Source organism: Passer domesticus, chromosome 1, assembly GCF_036417665.1.
Source record: "Passer domesticus isolate bPasDom1 chromosome 1, bPasDom1.hap1, whole genome shotgun sequence".
NCBI lineage: Eukaryota > Metazoa > Chordata > Aves > Passeriformes > Passeridae > Passer > Passer domesticus.
The window spans coordinates 146,870,550-146,894,200 of NC_087474.1; the positions used below are offsets into that span (position 1 = coordinate 146,870,550).

The window sequence follows — 23,651 nt, forward strand, 5'->3', positions numbered from 1 at the left end:
TTACTAAATCCACATACAGAGATCCCCAGCAGGAATAAGACTCCTTAGTTAATGCAGCAGGACCATATTAAAAATCACTGATAGAACAATTGGCAAGTTCTGTTAAATTTTAGATGTATTTTTCACTGGTGGTGTTATTATAAAATTTTAAAGAACCACTTTAAAGGTACTAGAAAATAAGAATCTGATAGCACAGAACATGAATAAAACATAATGGCTATAAGTTTCTTACACACAGCTGTGCCAGTTCACCTAAATCATAGTCTTCTAAACCCCGTGATGCCAAATCAGAGGCTCCTCTGACTCCAGACGACACGTCAAGTGGAATGGTGTTCGGTTGTGCAACGCTTTTGGTGTGTGACAAAATGTCCACTGGGGATTTAAATCGAGACTAGGGGAGCTATCCTCCCATTGCTCCGTGTTTTTAAGCCTTGGTCTGCATGACAAGAAGTCAGAGTAATATGCCAGCACTTTCCTCCCCTCCCTGTGCTCCTCTGCCCCAGCAGCGTTTCTTGCGTTCTGGGCACATGTACAACTGGCGAAGGAACTGCATTCTGGAAGGCCCTTTATTGATTAGGTGCAAAATAACATCAAGGAGTGAATAATAAGCATAATTTGAAAAATGTAGTTGCATGTCTTGCCCTTGTAAACATTTACTATTTAATGGTGTAATTGTACTTTAATCCTTCACATCATCTAATATAACTCTTTGTGCTTTTCTTTTAATTAGCAACACACAATCCAAAAAAAACCAAAGCCCAGAAAGTTTGTACGTACCATAAAAACTGAAGTGCAAATAGTTTTAAAATTATCAATATTCTCTCTTTGGATGCAAGCTTATCTTTTAAAGTCAAAAGAGAACTTCACTGGCACAGGGCAGGAAAAAGAACTCCATAATTCATGACAATACCGAGAAAAAAGTTCTTCTCCAGAAGGACTGGAAAGGGCACCTTTATTTATCTTCTGGACAGACAAAAATAATAGAACCTCGACCAGATATGCTGTAATTAATGTATCCAAAGGTCAACAGCCAATGGTATTTATACAATAAATGGGTGCAGACTACACTGGTTATAGTATTAATCACCAGTATTTGAAAATAGCATTGTTTTCTTACTAGGTAAGAACTTGAGAAAGTTTCAGAAGCAAAAAAGAAACACTTTTTTTTTTTTTAATCTCGTACCTGCCTGCTATTCTTTTTAACCAATTGGTTTTTTACTCACAAGGTATAATATTTGGGACAAATATATCCAAGTTTATAGTTGCCCAGGACTGCCAAAAACAGACTCAGACTACCTCACTAGTTGTGTTGAGGAAACTAAATTAAGTAAGGGCAAATACCAACTGGAAAGTTGTCAGTTTGCTGAATGAATGGCTTCATTTTACACACCAGTTAGAATACCTTAATCAGAATATATTTCTGTTCAAGGCCAATATCTTCACTACCAGGTGGCAGTTTGTTCTACTTGAAACTGTATTAAAAATGTAATTCATTTCCACTATACTTTCACCTAACAAAAAGGGTTGTCAGATTCCCAGCCTATCATGTTCAAAAATATTTAATCATAAACTTTCTCACAATATTATATTTGGTGTTACCCACAAACCTTTATTAAAGCGATACTGCCAGTGTGGCTTCAGTTAAGATCTGAGAATGTTTCTATTAAGATTATTACATTAAAATATTGTCAAGAGTTTGTAAGAAACATAAATATTCATGCACATACAGCCCCCCCAGCCTTAGAAGGAAAGTTCCACATAAAAAGAAAAATTTAAATACGTACCAAAAGTTGCCTGGTTGTAATTACATTTTGGGTTTTTTCCTAAATGTCTCTGCTAATTTTTTTAACTCTTTCACACTGTAATGTAAAATAGTTTTATTTCAAAGCAACTGCCTGATAAAGTGCTAAAAGAGGTAATTCGCATGAACAGTAAGTAATTAGTCATTGTTTGTAAAATGCTTTGAAAATACAAAATGCAACGTGTCAACTAGCATTAAGACATAATATGATTCGAATACACAGATTTGACAAGAAACAATTGCATGTCACAGACACTCCAGTCCCAGACAAGAATTAGTACTTCGCTGTTATAAATGCAGTATCACGATATGTGGATAAGAGCATTCTTTACACTCAGCCAGAGCATGCATGATAATAGTGTACACCATGAAAGTTTACTACAAATGCTAGAGAAGACATTATAGAAAATAATCCTGCTAGGGATTCATCAAATGTTACTGAATTTACTCTCACTGATAAAAATGTAAGTCAACCCATAAAGCTACCATATAAATTATACTAAAAATGCATTAAAAACATGAAAGGATAACCTGGCTGCATTGCGTTTGATGCCCAAACAAGTCTCAGATCTGTGAAGTTGTCATTTACATTCTTTTCCTTTATTAAGAGTGCTATGAAATAAAAAAAAGCCATACTCTCACAGGCAAAGACTGCTCAGTGTTATTTGGAGTCTCTTTTAGAGGATCACAGGCAATACATGTAAACTTAAAAGCTGATGCAACTTTGCCCTTTACTTACTTTGTTGTGACTATGTATATGCAAAGTTTAAAACAGAGAAAGTTATATGCAACCAAAAAAAAAAAAAAAGGCGACAATCAGACAGAACAGGGTGGATTAGGAACTGACTGTTTTCTCATGTCTAATCTCCCTTGATTTTAAAAAGGTGAAGCAGACTTCTATAGTCATAGTCTGAGGATAAACTTGTATACAGGCACTGATGCACTACTGAACTTCAGAATCACTGATTCTTTGTGGCAAACCTCAGGCAGGTATACATTATTCAAGAGGAAGAAAGAAAAATACTTTTTTTCCCGTTTACAGAGAAAGATTCCACTTGTTTGGTTTGACCATATTATTAACAGACTTTCATTCAGTGGTTAAAATAGAAAGAAAAAAATCTTTCAAAGTGTTGATATCATTTCCAGACAGTCTTGTCAGCATCACAATTTACAGGAAATAGTTGATGTTCTCACACAAACCGTGTGTTTACTCATAGACCCAGAGTACTTAAAAAAAAAAAAAAAAGAAACAACCTTCACTCTTTTGGTTTTTCTTTTTTTTAAATGTCACTCTGGTGGAATATCTGAGAGAGCTGTCTAACCTAACACACAGATTGTGAACATGAGGCAAACACAGACTGCAGTTCAAAAGACTACTGTAACTTTTATTCTCATTTTGTCCACGTCAGGAACTGGCTCTTACCACTACTTTCCTTTGCTGCCCCTTGCATTTTTAACTCTGGCAGTCTTCTCTAAATGTTCAACTCTTACTAAAACCAACAGGAAAGTAACATGATGCCACCAACATCCACAGGATTCGGTTGCCATAGTTTGAAGACAGCCCGAATGACAAAAAAGTTTGATGGTTCCTTGAGAGACTTTACTGAACTCAATTAAATATAACCTGAGACGCATTAAATTATTGTCTCTTTCCATCAACATTTAAAATGGGCTGCATAGTGTAAGAGCAGTGAAGGCAGCATAGTCTGCAGAGCAGCTTACATTTTCTTTACTAGACAATCTTTCCCCCTCGGAAGGGACTTGTCGCCTTGGTTCCCTAAGGGTGCTGGCGTGACCCGGCTTCTGCTCTGCCAGGCAAGGTGCTCGCACTGGCGGAGAAGAAGTGATGGAGAGGAGACGTCCCTCCAGCTTATCACTTAGTTAGCTTAGCTCAGTCAGTGCACTGGAGAAGTTTGCCATTTGCAGATAGAAAACACAACCGGTCGTGGAAAAAAAAAAAAAAAAAAAAAAGATAAAGGAGACTAGCGGGCCCCACTAGAACCCGCGTAGGAGTGCCGGGGTGTCTGAGCGCCGTGATTTGCAGCAGGGAGGCAGATAAACAAAGCCCCCGAAATGTCAAGCCCCCTCAGGGAGCCTCTCGTGTCCCAGGGCAGCGCGCAGCGGCCGCAGTCCCCGGGCCAGACCCTGCGCGGCCCCGGACCCACGATCGCCCACCCCGGCCCCGGCCGCGGAGCGCCCACCGCAGCGCAGCCCCTCCAGCCCCGGCCTCGCCTCCATTCATTCCTCCCTTCGGAAAGCCACACGCGGGTGGCTGCAGCGGGGGCAGCCCCCACCGCAGCCCCCGGGCCGGGGGGCGGGGAGGTGAGACGCTCCACGAAGTTGTGGCAGGCAGGGAGAGCCGGGCGCGGGGACGCAGCGCTGGCAGTGGGGCTTCGCCTTTAAGAGGGAAAAGTTTTACGTCTCTCTGCCTCTGATTAAAAAAAAAAAAAAAAAAGAAAGAAAAAAAAGAAAAAGAAAATAAAAGAAAAAAAAGGAAGAAAACAAAAAAACCTAAACAAAAAAAAAAATCACCACCACCATTATGTCTCCTGTTACCCCGGTGTGACCGGGAGGGATCCCAAGCCCTTCTCCCGGAGCAGCACCACTCCGCACTCGGCCTCTCCCAGTGTGTCCCAGGGAAAGGAGAGGAAAAATAGGAAGGGGCAAAAATTTTAAAGGGAAAAAAAAAGGAAAAAAAAAAAAAAAGAAAAAAGTTTTTCCCAAACTTACTACTCTTCATGATGGTGTCTCTGTGCCCCGTTTGTCATGATCCCCATTAAAACTTCCAGCAGCGGCAGGAGCGGCAGGACTGTGCGACTGCAGCCCATCGGATGCGAACCCTCTGTGCTCGTCTTCTACTTCCACCCCCCGCGTCTCCCTTCCCCTCCCCCCGAGCGCCCCGGTGCCGGGGAACCGGCGGCCGCGGAGATAAGGCGCGGAGCGGCGCGCAGGGGAGGGCAGAGCAGAGCCGCACCAGCCCGCGGCCGCCGCCGCTCCCCTCCCCGCCTCCGCGCCGGGGGGCTGCTCCCCCTGCCCGCCGCCGCCGCTGAACTTGACCCTCCCGACTCCAGCGGGGCTACCGCCGTTTTGAAGTCGCCAATTTCCAGCCATCACACATGGCTTTGACCCTCCGGCGGGGGGAATGGGGGGCGCAGGGGGTGGGGGGGATGCACCGAGAGAAGCCTGTGAAATCCGAGCAGCCCCCGCTGCCTGGGATTATGCCCACCCAGCCGCCGCTTTTGTTGTTGTTGTTGTTGTTGTTTTTATTTTGGGGGGGGGGGTATTTTGGGGGGGGTGCACCCCGCCGCCCCCCCGGGCACACGCCACGCTGCCGCGGGCGCCGCGCCCCCGCCCCGCGCGCGCCCCCCCCGCGCCCGCCGCCGCGCCGCCCCCGCCCGGCCCGCCGGCCGCGGCGCCCTCCCCGCCGCCCCCGCCCGCGCCCCCCCGCGCTTACCTGTTGATTAACCGGCAGCAACAGCCCCGGCAGCCTGGAAGATGGTGGAGCCGCGGCGCGAGCCATGAACCGTCTCCTGCTGCCGGCGGAGTTGGACGCGGATTATGTGGCGGTGGCCGGGGAGTGGGGGGGGGCCGGGGGCCGCGGCGCCGCTGCCTCCCCCCTCGGCCCCGCTCGGCGGGGAGGGGGCGACGGGCCCGCCGGCGGGCGGTGCGGTGCGGCGCGGGGGCGGGGGCGCGGCGGGCCGGGGGGCGCGGGCCGGGGCACGGCGCGGCGGCCCCGCCGGCAGCGAGGCGGCGGCCTGGGAGCGCGGGGCGGCCGGCGCGTTATCGGGACTGTTATCGCTTGTCAGGACCTCCGTCTCCCCGCATTACGTCAGTTTCAAGACACCAACACTATTAATATCAAAGGAGCCTTCGCGGAGGAAAGCGCCACCCCAGACGGAGCGCCCTTAAAGAGACAGTGCAGGCGGCCCCGCCGCGCGGCCCGCGCCGCCCCCCGCCGCCGCCTCCGCCCGCCGCCGGGCCACGGCCACGGGCAGCGCGGGCCGGGCCCGCCGAGCCGGGCGAGCGGAGGGGCGCGCCGGGCCGCGGCCGCGGGGACTGCGCTGAGTGGGAGCAGGGATAGCCGCAGGCCACAGGCGCGCCCCCAGCGCGGCCCGCGGGAGGCGGCTGTGCCCGCGGCTGTCACTGGGACCCGCGGCTGCCCTGCGGGGCTGGAATCGGCGGCGGTGGGGATAAAAGGCGCGACCCACGCGCGCCAGTAGCTGCCGCCCTCGGGAGACCCCAGCCCTGCTCGGGGTCTCCCGCAGGTTCGGTGTCACCTCTCAGCCCCGTGCGGGTGCTGAGGCGGGTGAGCAGACAGTTCCCAGGGTGAGCGATGAACAGTCCCGTTACCGCCCGCGCTTTGATACCGGTCGCAGGTCAGCCTCGAGCTGATCCGAGAAAAACCTCACAACTTTTCCTCCTTGTGTGGAACTTTTTCAATTCGAAATACTCCTATATCCCCCATACTACGAACTGCCAGAAGTCTGCATGTCAATGTAAAAACTGTCTCCAAGGAGAACCAGTACATAAAAGGTTCCTATGAAAGGGTTTTAAAATCCCAAATATAGTAGGCGTTAAAAACTATGTAAACATTTGTTGGGCATTTGGACACAATTTTTCTGCAGTTAGGTGACTTTATATGGCGTGCTTTCCCTCCAATGCAAGTTGTTTTAAGCTGATTTCACATTCAAATAGATGCATTCTGCTTGCTTGCAACTACTAACATTATTCAAGGAATAAGCTGGAAAAGAGCTAAGTGATTACAGTAGGACAGTTGAAGCTGCTTCCCCCCAAATATTTGAAATTACATAACTTTTTCCTTACAATTTTACTCTCAAATACCGGTGAAGTGTAAAGCATAAAACCTTCAGAGATACATGGTGACGCAAATGAAACCATATTGTAAAACTTATGGCGTTTTCAGCCCTCTCTCCAAACTTAAATATTCTTCATACATGTTTAATATAATCCACTGGCAGATTTGTAAAGTAATTGCTTGTGTAAATCACCCAGGAGCACATTTCTCCCTCAAGTCCTTTTGTAGGATTGTCTGATAAAGCACTTTATGAATAGAAAAACAGTAATTCACATACAAGAGGTGAACTTGTCATGTTGAAAATGGAAGTTTGCATGATTAGGCAGACACAGGAGGATCCCCGACACAGGGAAAGGGGAACTGACTGATTACGTGTGGTATTCCCTCTATACCTCTCCACAGAAACTGAGTTTGGAGCAGCAGAGACATAGATTGAATAGGAAGGAAAGTAATACCAAAATTTAAAGTTTGTTACAAAGTATGCCTCGATACTTTAGTACCTCATACTTGGTAGCACCTCACTCATATGTGCGCAGACACCCTTTCCTGAGTTCATAAATTTATTTTTTCACAAGCTGCAAATGCCATGACTGAAACACGGTCAAAGAGACAAGCCCCTTCCACAAACTTTAGTGACTACAGAACTCTGAAAAGCAAGTATTTTTGTCACATCAATTCAAACATGTTTTTCTCAACAGTTCTCATTTTATTATTTTTACTGAGCATGTCAGCCCCAAATGACTGTTCACTTGGCTTATGTCTTGCATAGGAAGGGTTAAAATAGGCAGGTTACTTGGCTAAGCATCTTACAAGCAGAGCTTGAGTGGAAAATATTTAAACAAGAGTTATTTCCCTATACTTCTCTGCTCTAGTGAGACTTATTAATGTCTTTTTATTTTAAACCAGGAAATGATGCCCCTCGCACCTTAAATCCCAGCCAGTTCTTATGTGTGGCTCTAGCTTCCCCAAATTTTATTCACATTATGACAGACAAACTGTGAAGATCGATAACAGCAAAAACACAGATTTCAACGTGTGTAAAGTGTGATAACAAACACACCTTTTTTCACCTATAAAGCAGTATTATAGAGATGTGTTTTTTAAGGACATAAGTATCTTTGTGCATGCACTTTTAAAATGAAACTGCAAAGCCATTCATAAACAAAATGAGAAGGACACAACACGTCTTCGTAGTTTGAAGTAGACAACTCTAATGAAATACTCTATTGCTCAGAAAAAAGTTTGTTACCGTATCTTTATTAGAAACGCTTTCATGATACATTCTGCATTTCAAGTTAAAATAAAGCAGATCAAGAAGATGTCAATATGAATCTGTTTATATTCACCACAAAGAACTGTAGAGAATTTAACAAAGGCAAAAAATATTTTATAGACTTTTTTCAGGCAAATTATTTATTTATGAAATAATTTACAAAGAAAATTTTTACCTCATGGCTAAGATACATTGCATATGCTTATGATTGACACAATATGTTCAGGCTCAAAGGCCCATATAGGCTTCCCCCCTCTTTTTTTTCTTTTTTTTTCTTTTTTTTTCTTTTTTTTTTCTTTTTTTAAAATTTTATTCCTAGCAGGAATATTTCAAAAAAGCCAACTAATTCATGAAGTCATACAATAATTGTTTGACAGTTGTTTCCAATATAGTAAAATAAGTTATGTATATTGTTTTCATTCAAATATTTGTTGATTTGTTGTTAGAATGCTTTGACATTGACATGCCACAAATTGCATTAGGAGAAATATTGTAGATTTATTTTCATTTATTATCTTCTGCTGTCAAACTTTTCCAAAACCACTTAAAAGAAGTTTTATTTCACTTTGTTCAAAACTTGTAGTCTGCATGCAAGTAGGTTGTTTTTGAAATAACAAATTCAGCTTTCTCTAATAGATAAGAGCTGAGAAAATTAAGGAAAAGCAGCAAAGCGAGAAGATGCAGAAAGTGCTGCTTTCACTGAGAGGCATGAACAAAGTAACTTCTAAATAATCCTCTGGGATTTTTTACAGTCAGGCACATTCTCAATTGAGGGAGAATACAGAGGCCAGTCACAGTTGCTTCTTGAAGGAAAACAGTATAACAGTCATTGTTTATCAAGATGACATAACATGCCATTTTTGCCTTTATTGTTTAATGCAGTTTCTCTTGTAGTTTACTCAGCATAGATACAAAGAGGGATTAACAGTAAAGCATAAGCATACTTGTTTTACAATTTCAGCCTTTTAGTGCATAACTTACTGAAAGTACTAGGGCCTATAATCACAATGATTTTACCTGATGGAACATGCATTTCAGAAATATAATCCAACTGTTTACCCTAACACGTCATAAATTGCAATTCCTTACAAAAACCTCAGAGATTGACATCTGTTGCTCTTAAATGCCTGCTGCTTTAGCACACATCATCAAGAAAGTATTTCTGTATTATTCTCCCTCTCGTTGGTAGTATATTACTTGAATTCTAAAGACAGTTCTCTCATACTGTCTTCAGTAATGAACATTTTGAGAAGCACTTAGTTATGTGTCTGCGGCACTCCAGTACGAGATTCTTGGGATCATAGACACGGCAACTTGCAGTATTTCTGCAGACCCACTTCTTTTCTTTGCACAACTTTTGTCACATGAAATTGTCAGGAAACTTTTGTTTCCTAACACCCTGCACAGAGTCAAGTTTCTAAACTTCAAATTGTGTGCCAAAGGCTAAAAACTACCACTGATTTTCAAAGAAATGGGACTGGGGACCCTAACGATGTGGTTGAAACGTCTCTGAAAAGAGATTATGCGTTGTGATAGACAGGGCAGCGCTGAGAACAGCCAATGAAACAGCATGCAACTGAAGAGCTAATACCATGGCATCATCCCAGATTCAACAGATGTTTTCTAGGGGGATTGGATATCTGGTAATGGGAAATGGAACCTTTCTTTTCTATGTCACTGGTTTTAACACAGGCCAGTAGCAATGGAAAGTCAATACTAAGCAATGCTTGTTTGGTAGCTTTCTCCACTGCAGGGTAGAAAAATGTCCTCCTGCCTGCAGCACACCGTGGCTGGCTGGTACTTCCCTGCACCCCGGTGGCACTGCTGCCAAAAGGGCCTTGCACAGCAGTGCCTAGAAATCCTTTTCCCTGGGAGCAGTCTCCCAGGGAGGGATGAGGAGCACCGGCCGGGCACAGACTGCTCCTGCTAATGGTGTGTCTGCAGATAGTTAAATAACTCTGGCAGCCGCAAAAGATAATTTATCACTTTGCACTATCATAAAATCTACTAGAAAATTAAAAATGCTATAACACCAGACTCCCTAAAATCATTTGCATGCAGGAATCCACATAATTGTATAGATTTTGATCTTAAAAATGCTATGTAAAAGGCATTCATCCAAAGCTCTGAAAAGCCTCACATGCACATACACATACGTATGAAGTAATACATAATGAGTGTCTCCCAACAAATATCAATAAAAGAAGTGGCAGCATTTCTTCCCACATCTCAACTGAAAGATCAGCAAATCAAAACAACTTGAGCCCCCTGTCTTGTCATCACCTGCTGCCAGACAGAGCCACTACCTTTCCCTCCCTCAATTCCATATTCATCCTCCCTCCAGCATTTCCAGCATTTCTGGGAAGGTTAATCTGGATTGGTTAAAAGGGTGCTCAAGTTAAAAAAAAAAAAAAAACAAACTATAAGTGAGTTGAGTAGTTTTTACATTAGGTCCTATATACAAGTATTTTTGAATCTTACTCCTAAGGTTTGTTGCTATATAATTACAGTGTTTTGAACATAGTAATGTTAAAACTCTCTACAGTGTTTCCTAATATAAAGCAACAGTTCTGTACAATTGAAGTGTTTGGCTCAAAAGGAATTTTCTTTCACTTGATTTCTTGTAAATACTTTTTTCTTTTCCATTTGTGACTTCTAACCATGTTCAAATCTTTATTTTAATGTGACATACTACAAACAACATGCTTTTATTGCAAAAAAATATTTATTCACATTGCTACTGATGCAAGGTCTCAGATTTAGTTTAGGGAAAGAAAATATCTTGCAAATATGTATATTTCACTTTGTAAAAAAGTGCACTTTCCATTCCATTATGAACTTCAAATGCATAGCCACAATATATGGCCCAGGAGGTGAAGTAATAGCACTTGGAAATCTCAGACACACAGTGCATTGGTAAAATTACCAAGGTGCTGTCACTATTTTCCAATTACAAATGGAGAGAAAGTCACTCAAGGTAAACATGGCAATGTAACAAGTGGTCTTTAGTGGTCTCTCTGTTTCCCATGAAACGTCTAAGGACACACAAGAACACACAAATAGCTACATTCAACCAGACTAATTTATCTAACTTTCATAGTACTCAGTCCTTTGTGTAAGGGAGGGCTTGACCTTAATCTGGCCTTACCCTCTGTATCATCAGCCAGTCCATTTTGCAAATATCTTATGAACCACTGCATTCTAGGGGATTTTTATAGCAAAAAGGAAGAAAGATCAGCATGTTCACAGAATGTCCGAGGCTGGAAGGGACCTCTGGAGGTCATCAGGTCTGATCCCCCTATCAAGAAGGGCCAGCTACAGCCAGTTGCTCGGGATCCAACCCCTCCTTTTGGAGATTTCATTATTCTCCCACAGTCTGCATGACTGCTATAACTTGTTCCTGGTCTGAGACAACTCAAAGGAGCTTTCTGATCTGAGTGAGAAGCGCACCCTGACCTGCTTTCTGTCTGACCTCTGCATAAGAATTAATATCCATCCACAACTCTTTTAATGGTTAGTCTTTGGAAACAGGTAACCTAACAAGAATGCCACCTTGATTAACACTAAGGCTTGTTGACACCAAGATTAATATGTACCGCATCCTCTAGTTGTGAAATGGTAGTGCCAGTGCCTTTGTCAAAAAACATGAAACAACAGTAGGCATCCTTTAAACTTATTCAGGAGTTTGCTTAATTTTTCTCAGTGGTTATCAGTCTTGAAAGAGTTTTCCTGTGAAAAGTCATTCCTTTGGAGAAGAGCACAACCTACACAGGCAGCAGCAGCCTTAGCTAACTTGGTTCAGCTCTCTCATATAGAAACCTAATTTCTGTTCATACCTCTCACTCTTCAGGAGCTGGATCATGTGCCTGTATACAAGGTTTTACTAAGCACAGCATGAATCAGGCAAAAATAATGCTGCTGGATCAGCATTCGTTTACACTTGGGATCTTGATGTGGTGAAGTGCAGATCATGACACAGAAAACATGTATGTCCTTGTCTACTTCAATGCCTGGACAAACTGATCCCACAGAGAGCAAAAAAAAGTAGTCTTTACAACTTCATTTTTTTTCCTCCTTCCTGACTCCACTGCTTTTAGTTCCTTTCATTGCTCGCATAAAACAGACAGTTACCCTATGACATAGTAAAATATTTATGTGCTAAAACTTCCTTTTTAACAATGGCCAGAGATACCCTTAATAAGCTGGTGAAAAACTTGGGTAGTTTGTGCAATTTTCCTGCATATGTTATTTTTTTCCAGTCAGTATATGCATCAATGTAACAAAAAACAAACCAAAAAAAAAGCCCTAAGCCAAAACAAAAAAACCATCTGAAACTGAGTAACTCATCTCTGACCAATCCCTTCCCTCTTAGTTCTTTAGCATTGCAAAACACACTGATATTATTGACATTAACATACTATTGACATTAACATACTAATTGAAATAAGGATCATTAGCTATTTTTAAATAAAGGAAATAAAGCTATGGACAACATTATGACTAATATATGAAAGAGTCACTCATACAGTAACTTGTAAATAGAACATTTGTGATTAATAGCTTTATATTTGTGGGAAAAGGCATCCTTTTGAAAGACTGATGCAAATGATATGGGCAGAAATTAATCTGCTGTATTTAAGAACTAGAGCAGTAAAAACAAATACAGAGAATTTGAAAGTTATATCTAAGAAAGAGCTATGTGACCTTCATGAGCCCTTATTCACAGAAGCCAGAATGGCACATAGGAAGCATCCCTGGATATAATTGTACTGGTCTGGGGCCCTGTTTTTCCTTGCCAGGAGATAGAGACAGCCCAACTAGCAATCCAGAGATACAGTGAGTAAACTGCACACTGCAATGTGAATTCAGATAAGTAAATTTATTGCACTGAAAAATTGACTCTTTTTTGAGGAATGCAGGTGATATAATACACAGAGTGAATCCAGACCACCAGTGGGGATGTGCATTCTTAAGAACAGACACAGAGAAGACAGACTGACACTTTGGAGAGTCTAGAAAAAACACTGATTTGAGAATTTTGCACATCACTGTTTGATTTGACTTTCACATGCTTTTCTGAGGGTGTGAATCAAAAGAAGGGACCCAAATATGAGAATGGAAGTACTGGCTTAAAACAAACTATGAAGTACAGCTTTTATGAAGTACAGATTTGTGTACCTAGGCTGCTAATTATGACAAGCAGCCCAGTGAGGCTGTCAGGCAGAGAAAAGTAAACAAAAGGACTATCAGAGAAAGGAGCACCTCTCCCATAGCAAACTTCATGTATCATTGAGATTCTTGAAGAGAATAAGAACCTGTATAAGGACAAAGTCTTTTTTTCCTTCCCTTCATAGTGCCATTCTTATAGATATGCAAGTGTTAGAAGAAAAAAAGGCTACTTGGTAAGGCTCATGCATAGCAAATTTGTTTTCCCCCTTCCCCATCAACTGTAATTACAACCATTCAGACAAAGCTGGTTTTCCCAGTAGGACTGGCTGAAAACGCACTTCATTTACATGGCCTAATTGGGCTTTTTTGGCCAAGGTTGTTCTATACACTGACACTAGGACTTGGTACTTAACATTGAAAAGTTCATTCTTGTGGTTTGAAGTTAAGGATTTCATTACTTTGAAGTTAGAAAATCCAGAATGAAGGTGTCTCCTTTAACACTGGTGCTTCAGTGGTATGTACATGCATAAGAATAATATCGGTAATTATATTGGCCTCAAACAGCAAAGAGTCTGCAGATTAAACAGACAGTCATTTTATTTCCTTCTTTGCTTATAAAAAAAATGTTTGAAATGTCTATGCTATTGCATGAAATATTTGGTTATATGGTCTTGTGGCCTTCAGAAATCAATACAGTGAACAGCTGATTTGTGAAGATCTGCTACAGAAACTGTTTGGGAAAAATCAGCCTCTTCTATATTCTATTATTTACATTAAGTAAGATTTGGTTATTTTTATTGTTTATTATTTTGTTTGTAACTACTTGTCTCACTCAGCAAGACACAGAGTTCATGAATATGTATCTTATAACCTTTTCTAAGCCAAGTGCATAAGGTTTAGTTTCAGGGCCTTCTATATTGTTCATGTCCTCTACAATCAAGAAAGGTTTTGCACAGTCATCAGTGCAAACTCAAGCCATGTCTAGAAAGAAAATTAGCATAAATATTTCACCAGGCTTTGGTGTAGACAAGATTCCAGCAGCTGAACCTGTTTTTCCACATATTTAATTGCCACAGTAATTAGAACATAAGGGTTCAAATCCACAAATACATTTGGGTGCCTAATTCTCATTAATTTCAATTGAGAGGTAGCACTTACATCTCTTTATGGATATAGAAGACACAGAAACCTCAAGAATCTTATCTGTTCTAAAATGCCCAGACAAATATTGCTATCGGCTTCTTCAGAGCAGCAGGAGTTTTATTTTAATTTCTGATGAAGGTACATCTTAAGCACAGAAAATTGCATGATAACAATGGAAGCTGTACTTGTCTCTTACCTCCTTTCTACCCATCCAGCCATTTTGAAACACAGAAGTTCCTACATCATGGGATGCTTTAAGAAACTCAAAAAATAAATATTTTTCTCCATTGACTGCTGGAAAATGAAGCTGGCAGTTTATGCTCTTTTATGATCTGATAAAACCTCATGAAGCTAGTGGGACGAGCACGGCTTTCTACCCCTACTTAATCCGCAGATGTAAAGAGAAACTGTGATCACACCTCCAGATGCAAATCCCTAAGAATGAAGTTTTTGGGCCTGCATGCAACTGTCCAAGTCTGGGATGGTGCACAAAGGCTGGACCTACTGTGCTGCACTGTTCTGCTCCTCCCAAGTCACATATCAATATCTCTTTGCTCATGCTGTGCCAAAATTCCTGCAACTGCACTATAAGCCATAAAAGGGAACTGACCCCGTAGAAAATTACCTTGTCTCTTTAATTAATTGCCAGTTGAAAAATACAGTATCTGGAACAGATCCTTCTTTTTAGGGACTTTTTGTCAGGAAACAACAGCTAACCTTTGGAGGCATGCCTCTGGAGCCACCTGTGTGGGCCACAGAGAGAGTGATGACTACCATCAGCTGCCATTGGAAGGAGTTTCTCTCTTTTCATCTCTAACTACTGAAGCCCAGCCTCTCAGTTTAAGCAACTGGGTTTGTTACTTGTGTGATATGACTACACACCCAGACTTACATGATTAATCACAATCACCCCACCTTTCTTTTTTAAACTTCAGTCTGAGCTTTGCCTACGTTGTCTTGTAACCATAATGATACTTGCTAAATAAATGTTAGAAATAGGGAAAGCGTATCTCAAAAAAATAGTGCTTAAAGCCAGAAGAAACCATTACAAGCTTTGTTTTGTCTTTCTGCATAATTCTGGCCACAGAACCCTCAGTACTGGCTGTGCCAGGCTATAACTGCTGTGTGAAGGTAGTATATCTTTCTGAAGATGTCTGTCTTGATTTAAACACTTCCAATGTTGAAGGATTCACTGCACTCCTAGCTAAGTTGTTCCAGTGTTTAAATACCATCACTCTTTAAAATGTCCCTTGCCTGATTTAGTATAACTTCAGCTTCCAGTTCTACTTTGTTGTGTTTCATTTCATTTTGCTTTTTTCAGTTTAGTATATTGACCTATATTATTCAAATGAGACCCTCTCCTCCATGTATGGATTTATAGACTACAGTTTCCTTCTTTCCCTTAAAGCAAGCAAATGAAGTTTCCTTCATGTCTTATCCTGGATAATTTCAGTATATTTTTCTATGTCTTTCATCATTCATTTAAATACTTTTCGAAGTACAGATACTACACCTGGTCAAAGGTTAGACTTACCTGTTCACTTTCAAACTTCAGTGCTTTTCTTACTTCATGTCCACTCTTAGTGCAAATACTTACTTCATTAGTATTTGAAATTCACATATAACTAATATAAACACAACAGATCTGTCCAAGCAAGACCCTGGAGACTGACTTGGTTTTTTTTAAATTTAAGTTTATTTGTCAATACGCAATGTTTCAAAATAATTTTTCACTCTTTGTAGAAAACTGTTTTCTGCTTTAGGAATTTTTCTTCTTTTTTTTTTTTTCTTTCTTTGAAAAATTATTTGAAAATTACTAAAATGCAAGAGCCACACTAGTATAATTTACTAGAAGCCCTAAAAATAAAATATTTATTTTTTAATGGTAAGAAAGAATCAGTCATTAATTGTAGTTTCTGTCACAAACATGGGCAGCAATATCAGTAAATAGTACAGAGTCACTTTTTTTTTATACTGACTATTACTACTTGGCCTTTCATGTGAAAATTCTGCCTGTTGAAAGACAAAGTTATAATCTTACAAATGAAACCAAGCTAATAACTATTCCCCTGACAAGACAAATCTGCAGGCACTAACTAAGTTAGTGTCTATTATGCTTCACACTTAATCTTGAATATGATAGATAGGAAGTGGAACTAAGGGTAATATTGAACAGCAGAAGAAACTGTTCCTCTAATGTGATAACTAACTTGTGACAGCGCCTTGAACATCTTTCTTTGCATTCAAAACAAAGCAAGTTGAAGTAATGTAGTCCTTTTTAAAGTGCCAAATATAAGATTTGCACAGCTTTTGTCACGATGAGAATGTCTAAGCCCAGACACCTGCATCAAGCAGGTTTCCAGGGAGAACCCAAGTGAGGAAGGAGGAAGTCAGCCAGTGCACCACCATGCTGCAGTGAGAGCAGGTCTGCAGCGGCTTGGGGCACTCACAGGGATGATCCGTTTGGTGGGGACAGCATCTATCCCTGTCACACAGGGATATGAGGTGCTTCACAGACAGAGCATCTGTTTGTGCACCAGTGTCAGCAGATTGCCACCTTGTTTTGTGCTGGTGGTCAGCATTTGTGGATCATCACTCTGCTAGAGGTCCAACACAGCTGACCAAGCTGCCAGGAGAACAGCAACCCAGCTCCTGCCACTGCTTATAAACCAGTTCCTTCCAACATCTGATTTCCAACAGAAATGTGCCACAGCATGAAACTTCAGCTGTGGGTGGCACAAAACCCACAAGCTTGTCTCTGTGTCACCAGGTTTCATCCCTAGCCTTTGCCATCCCTACAGCAGCTGTAAGCCAGCCAGTCTCAGACCTGTGCTCAACAACAGGGACTTGTATGGTGCTGAATGAATGCATGTTTTTAGTTCTTTGTAGTTTTCTAGAGACCATAGAAGTTAGTTTTGTTCCAATTTGAAAGCAGATCAAAGATACTCAGTATCTCCATTTCTCTTGAGGATGAAGGTCTTGGAATTGCTGAGCATTGAGGAGGTACAAGTGTTTGCCATGGAGCACAGTAGCCCAAAAGGTGTTTGTGCACACAGACGTGAATGGAGAGCAGATCACAAAGGACAAAATGGATAACAACAGACGCCTGGTCATTAAGGAGGGTGGCATACTGGCACAGGGGCATCTTCAGTGCCACATTACTTTCCATCCTTTTGTGCTTTTATTTGTTTGCCTGGGTAAATGTCTTAAGAAACTTAAAAAAATAAGAATTGTTTGAATGTCAAATATAAATTGTGACTTATTTTAAACAATGTGTGTGTTTTAACCAGCCTTTTGACATTAAAAAGCATATTTTGTCTCACAACCTGCTTAAAGCAAGACAAAAAGCTAAGCTACAGCTCCTTACAAACAATGAAAGCAATAAATACAGTAAATTACTGTTTTATATGAGACAATATACTAATGTTAACTGAAGAAATGGAATTAGAAAACAAACTCCCTCTGGGAACAATTCTCACACCCCTGTTTCAGAAGGAAGCAGAGTTTACTCATAAATAATTTAATACATTTACTCCTGCTAGACTGGACTGACAGGTCTTCCATATACTGAAGCTTTGCTTCTCTGATAATTGCAAACTTTTTGAACTGAGAAAGTTGTCAACTACAAAGGTCTGTATGGTTACTGTAGGACTATCTAGGAACACAAAAATGTGCTCTATAAGACAGTATTACTGAATTTAGCTGTCATGCCAATCACCATTTAATAATAATATTCCTTCAGACCTACTTCTCTTTATGAGCATGTAAATAATCTCTTCTTCAGAGCAGTACAACAACCCCTTCGTAACTTTAACAGTTGCCTACATGAACAAGCAATAGAAAGGAAAAGTCTTGGGCTTGTTTAATGCAGTACAGCCACTAGAATAAAAAAGAAAACAAGGCAGCTGAGTCTGTAAGAATAGCATGATCTGTGCTTGCAGACTCAGCTGTACAGCAGTACAAAAGAACCAGTACCGAAAAAGAACTGCATGAAGTACATCCTCTGTTACCTGCCTCAGAAAGCAATCTCACAAAATACTGGACTTTGTTATTAGATTGGTTAACACTTCATCTTTGTTTCTAATTTTAATGTCATGTTTCTACCTACTTTAATCACAGTGCTGCTATATCTTCCCTGAATTCACAGAAACAGATTCAGAGTTTGTCAAACCTATTTTCAGCATTAAGTGTACAGAGCTATTGTAATTAGTGGCTTCCTTTAACTCTCATCCTTTTGACTTAATCTTTCTTTATTAATCACTAAAATGTGTCTTTATATGCATACTGTGAACCATCTATTCCTAACTTCAACTTTTATGTGGCTTTTTTTTTCACGGCTGCCAGCAGATTTCTTAAGACTCGAGTGGAAGAGGTCTCGGAAGCTGGTCACTTGACTCAGAGACTAACAGTAAGAATTTTGGCACTGATTTTTCCCAAATATTATTATTGACAGTTGCTTATTCCTTGAATGTTCAGGGCCAATCTTGGAGACCGTAGGCACAGATCTGTCAGCATTTCAGAGCCTGCTCTAATCTAATTTGTGGTTCTGCAACGCTGCTATTTAGACTGGTCACTAAGTAGCTGCAAGCCTTGCTCCAGTCTCGGGAGGCAAGACCATTAGGAGTGTTGTGAAAGAGCTGAGTAACCGTAGCATGAGGGGAGGCCACCATGCCCGACACAGCTCCAGCACTAATTCTTCCTGCAGAGCTCCCCAAACCACTCCCACCAGTGCAGGACTTACCACTCTTCTTTTGCTACTCACTGCAACCCAAGGAGCTGGAGGAAGATCTGATGCTGCTATTGCTGGTCTAGCCCTCCCACAAATTCCAGCATGGAAAGACAGTGAAAATTATCAGGGAATGAGCTGAATCAGCTTCTTTTGTGTTGGTGCCATGGCCACACCCGCTGTGTGACCAGTTCCACCCAGCACTCATCAGCTTCTGAGTAGGAATTGGTGAAGGCTTGTGTGTTTCTGGACTCCCCCAACACTGGGAGAGTGACAACCTGCGTCTGGGAGTAAAAGGACTAAATTTAGGTCTCTGTCTTGGGTTTTTCATCAGCAAAAATTGGATCTCACCATCTCCATGGGATACTGGAATGAGTTTGTAAAGGCCTTCACTAGAGATAAAGTTGTGACGTGTGGGTTCTTTGTTCAGGATTTACAGGAAACTCACCAGTGGTGTTGGCACAGGAGGGCCCGGACTTGCAAAATCCTTGGTCAGTAGGTATGTGCTACATTTCTCTGAAGACAAAAAATACAAACCCCAGCACCATCATCTTGGGATCTGCCATTGCAAAGACCAGCAACTGGCAGCCCCCACCTTTTGCGTGTATAAATGAGCAATGTTTGAACATGCTCCTGAGCTGTGCTACAGTCATGACCCAAAGCCTCTGGGGCACACACACTTGAATACAATCACAGTGTCTTAAAACATATTTAAGTATGAAGAGCAAAAGGTCGATAAATTGCTACTGGACACTCATCTCAAGCGTGTGATGCCAGCTCAGCAGCTGTCACCATTTTCAAGTTGCAGTGTCTTTATCTCTGGTGCCCCACCCCAACAGGATTTGCACACAGCGTTTCAGAGGGGAGGAACAGATGCTTGCACTCAGGAGTGCTCAGGGTTGTAAGGCCTTTGCAGCACCCAACGTCAAAGAAAATAGCAACAGCATGTTGAATAACTGGTTTGATGTGTATGCTTCACATAGGTTATTTTCAGTGGGTCATCACCCTTGTATTGTACACTTGTTTCCTAGAAGTGCCCTGAAACAGGCACATTTATGGTGTCCTGCTGATATGAACATTCCTGTGTTTGTCAAATACAGAACATTGGTGTCACTAGTTTTTTAGCTTGCGTCTGATTTAACTGAATAGTCAGACTTGAAGTGGATAGAGAATTGGTTAGACTTAGTGTCATTTATGTTTGTTTCTTTTTTGTAGGATCTATGAGATACAAAGAGTTGCTACAGAGAAAAGAATGGGGCACTGAGAGACTTTTCTTCTCACAAAAAGAAATAGCTGATCAGGGATTCACAGAGGACACTGTGATGTGCCTGTCTGATATGCATGACCTTGTGTTAAAGAGACTTCTGAAAGTGTTTGTGCTGCTATTTACTGGGTATCAAATTATGGATATGTGCTTATTAAGAGAATAACATGTGAGTTTGCCTATAATCATTGTAGCCAATATTGTTATACCTCAAACAAAGAGTAAATGGAAACCTTTCTCAATACATTTGCCTTGTGTTTGTTTATGTGAATGTACTTCCTGTATAATTATGGGCATTTTCATCACTGGACTACATATGGGCTAAAATTTACAGATAAGCTTAGTCCCATCAGTTTTGCTGAACTATTGGAAGTTCAGCCAGTATTTTTTCATATAAATGAAAGAAAAACATTTTAAATTCAAAGAAAACAATCATGAAACTTTAAGAGGTAAAAATCAGTGCTTAAAACTCAGAAATTCTAGAGGTGCACACTCAAACAATAACTTGACTTGATTTCAAACTTTTAGCTCCACCAAACCTCCTAAGGTCTGGGACAGTCCATCTAATAAATGCCTGAATCATGCCTATATATTAGAGTGTTTTAATTATTAAATTTCAGAGTTGTCACAGGAATACAAATATTCTCTATTACCAGTTTTTGTAGTCAGAGGCACAAAAGCAAAATTCACATATAAATGTTAAACTTGGAAATATTCAGAATTGTGTATCCAGGGTAAAATATTCCTGGAATTTAAGAATAGCATTAAATAAGTGATTATCTAATATACAACAGCAATACAGGCTTAAGTTTTTTTTTCTGATTTAATTCTTGCTTCATCTCCAACAGTGGTGGTTTAGTAAGGCATCCAACCCCGATAAAAGTAATTCCTGTGATAGAAGCTATACCACAATGCTTGGCACTTTATTCTAATGTTAAAAACGTGTTCCATATTTCTCATGGAATTTGTTTAGCTTCTCCTTCCAGCCATTAGATCGTGTTATGTCTGCTAGACTGAGAAACCCTTTATTATCAAATTTTGTTCTCATATATATTTATATCAAATCAAATTCTTGGTGTCCTCCCATATATCTTAATACTCTAGGAGCCCTGAACTCTTCCTCTCCCTTTTAAATCATGAGCAGCAGAACTGGGCACAGTAATTCCAGTGCAGTGGTAATTTAACTTTGGCAAACAAAGATTTCCAAAATGACTTTTTGTCTACAACATCACTACTACAACTCATATTAGACTGACTATGCAACTTAACCATCTAAGACTATTTCAGACCATGACCTCAATTCTTTATGGATTACTTTCCTTCTTCTTGTGTTCACAACATTGAGTTTTCCCATCCTGAAACATTTTGGTTCACCACAACTAGCTTACTAGGTCATTCTGTACCAACGGCTTGTATTCTGTGTTATTTATCTTTCTTTCAGTCTCTGCACCATCTAAAATGTGTAACTTCTATATCCCGCTCAAGAAATTGCTTAAACCATTATAAGCAGTAGGCCAAGCTAACTGATGGTTGCAAAGACTCAAGAGTCCTCTGATTTCTTAGTACAGTGTTAGCTTTATTTTAGACTGGTCTTTTTTCCCCAGTGTTTCCTAGCCAACTCTTTAAAAGTGGTTATTATGTACATGTTATTTGGACTTGCTGATTTAAAAATGTCTAATTCGGGTAGCTCTGTTTATCATCACTCTTCCTCACTCTTAAAGTGGAAAGTTTCAATTAATATGTAGTACAATCACATATTTTTCCCTCAAACATAAACCATATGCACTTATTTAGCACTTTTGCTCTTTCTCCAGTGGTCAGATTTTTTAGTAATCAATCAACACTGTCATTTTGATTCTGTTTGCCTTCAATATTCCTAACATATTCTTCTTGTTACCTTTTAGCTGTCCTGACCCATTTTCTTCTGAGTTCTCAAATTTGTATACTTCCTAACTTATTGTCATTGCTGTTGTCTTTTTATTTCTTTGTATAGGCAGATAGACAGTTTTAGATATATACTGAAAAAAATAGGGAAGAATATTTGTTATAAAGTTTACAGAAGATTGAATTTTCCTGCAAGCCAAACTGTTTTTCTTAATCCTCTAGACTTCCTTTTTGACTTGGAGAGTGGTGGAACCACTAGTAGTGTCAACCAGTAGAACAACTTGACTGGAATAGTAGATCAACTTCTACTGCTTTGTCTGAATTATTATTTGTGTTCTTCTGTTTACTTCCACCCCCATCCCACCTTCACACAGAGAGTATTGTTTTCTCTGTAGAAACACGCATAGCAGCACGGAGAAGCCAGCAGGGAAGCACTAATGAAACAGAGGTATGATGCAGAACATGTAATTAGATTTGAATTTGTAGTGTAGTATAGCAGCAAAAGAGTGTGGCTGACGGAAGTATCAACTATGCAAGAAGACATAGAGTGTAATATTATTTCCCTATAGCTCTGGTCTGACCATGGACAAATTATTATATTCAGTCTTGGGCACCTCCTTAGTAATTTAGAAGGAATTCAGAGAAGAATGACAGAGTGATTACATGCTGATCAAATAAGACTGAGGCTATGGACACGTGAAAAGAGCTCAAGGCTTGAGCCTGAAGCAAGTTGTATCATTGCATTTCCATAGAAAGAAGCTAAGCATGATTATATGTACACAACACAATCTAAATACATAACTCTGGATTATATATCTACAGAGAGTTACATTTAAAAATTTATGTTAAAAGAATGTCAGATTGCAAAATCAAGCATTCAAGTGGTAGGAAATGCCAGTGCAATTTTAGCTTGGTGCCTTTGTGAATATTCATCATGATACAGCCTGTAGCTGTATGATCTGTCAACAGTATATTTTTTCATACTCACATCCTGGCTTATGTTTACCTCTGCTCCGTTTTGGTCTTCTGTCTGCCACAGCACCTGCCTCCCCTATCTCTTATCCTCTCCTCCATCCACTGCCTGACACTTCTTCTGTTTGTCCATAATCCTTGCTCCATGCTCTTTAAGCTTCTCTTTTGGCTCATACCACTTCCTTTTTCTAGTCTTCTCTTAACACTTCCCACCTTCCTCATCTCTCACCATTAGTCAGGCCATGCCTCTTTGCCTCCTACAGCTGTCAAAGCAAAGGGAATGCTGATAACACACAAGAGCCCAATTTCCTGTTCTCATGCATGATATTCAGGCCCACAAAGGGATGAACTGCTGGGACAAAAAGTATAGAGGCTTTTTCTACCTTTTCAGCTATCTTAAAGTAAGCTCAGCCATTCAAGAGGAGGCAAAGTTTTGTCAGAGCTCTGTTGTTGCTGAGTTTGCTGAATTATGGTAGAAATTTTGAAGAATGTAATCAGCATAAGAAGGGTCTTTTAAACCTGTGTAAGTAGTGGATTTTTCCCCCATAGTTTGACAGGATTGTCAGGGGGTGACAAAAAGGACGTGCCTAGTTGTAGGAGTCA

The 23,651-nt window shown here is 40.9% G+C and overlaps 1 protein-coding gene and 1 long non-coding RNA gene across 6 annotated transcripts in view; one reads left to right on the forward strand and one right to left on the reverse strand.

The window, feature by feature from the left end:
• The window catches only part of TRPS1 (transcriptional repressor GATA binding 1), a 213,303-nt gene extending 207,897 nt beyond the window's left edge, over window positions 1-5,406 (reverse strand). For 2 of the 5 annotated variants that reach the window (XM_064395140.1, XM_064395109.1), the window contains exon 1: window positions 5,256-5,406. Coding sequence is in view for 1 of the 5 variants with exons in the window: in XM_064395124.1 (XP_064251194.1) it covers window positions 4,532-4,541 (10 nt within the window). In the remaining 4 variants the exon portion in view is untranslated. Of the gene's footprint in view, window positions 1-4,531; window positions 4,675-5,255 lie in introns of those variants that run through there. The other 3 variants (XM_064395131.1, XM_064395117.1, XM_064395124.1) reach the window with 3 other exon arrangements.
• Window positions 5,407-5,863: 457 nt separating this feature from the next.
• LOC135283977 (uncharacterized) lies at window positions 5,864-20,389 on the forward strand. The gene is made up of 3 exons (XR_010349554.1): window positions 5,864-18,610; window positions 19,359-19,427; window positions 20,144-20,389. It is a non-coding gene; the product is annotated as an uncharacterized LOC135283977 (long non-coding RNA).
• Window positions 20,390-23,651: the final 3,262 nt, after the last annotated feature.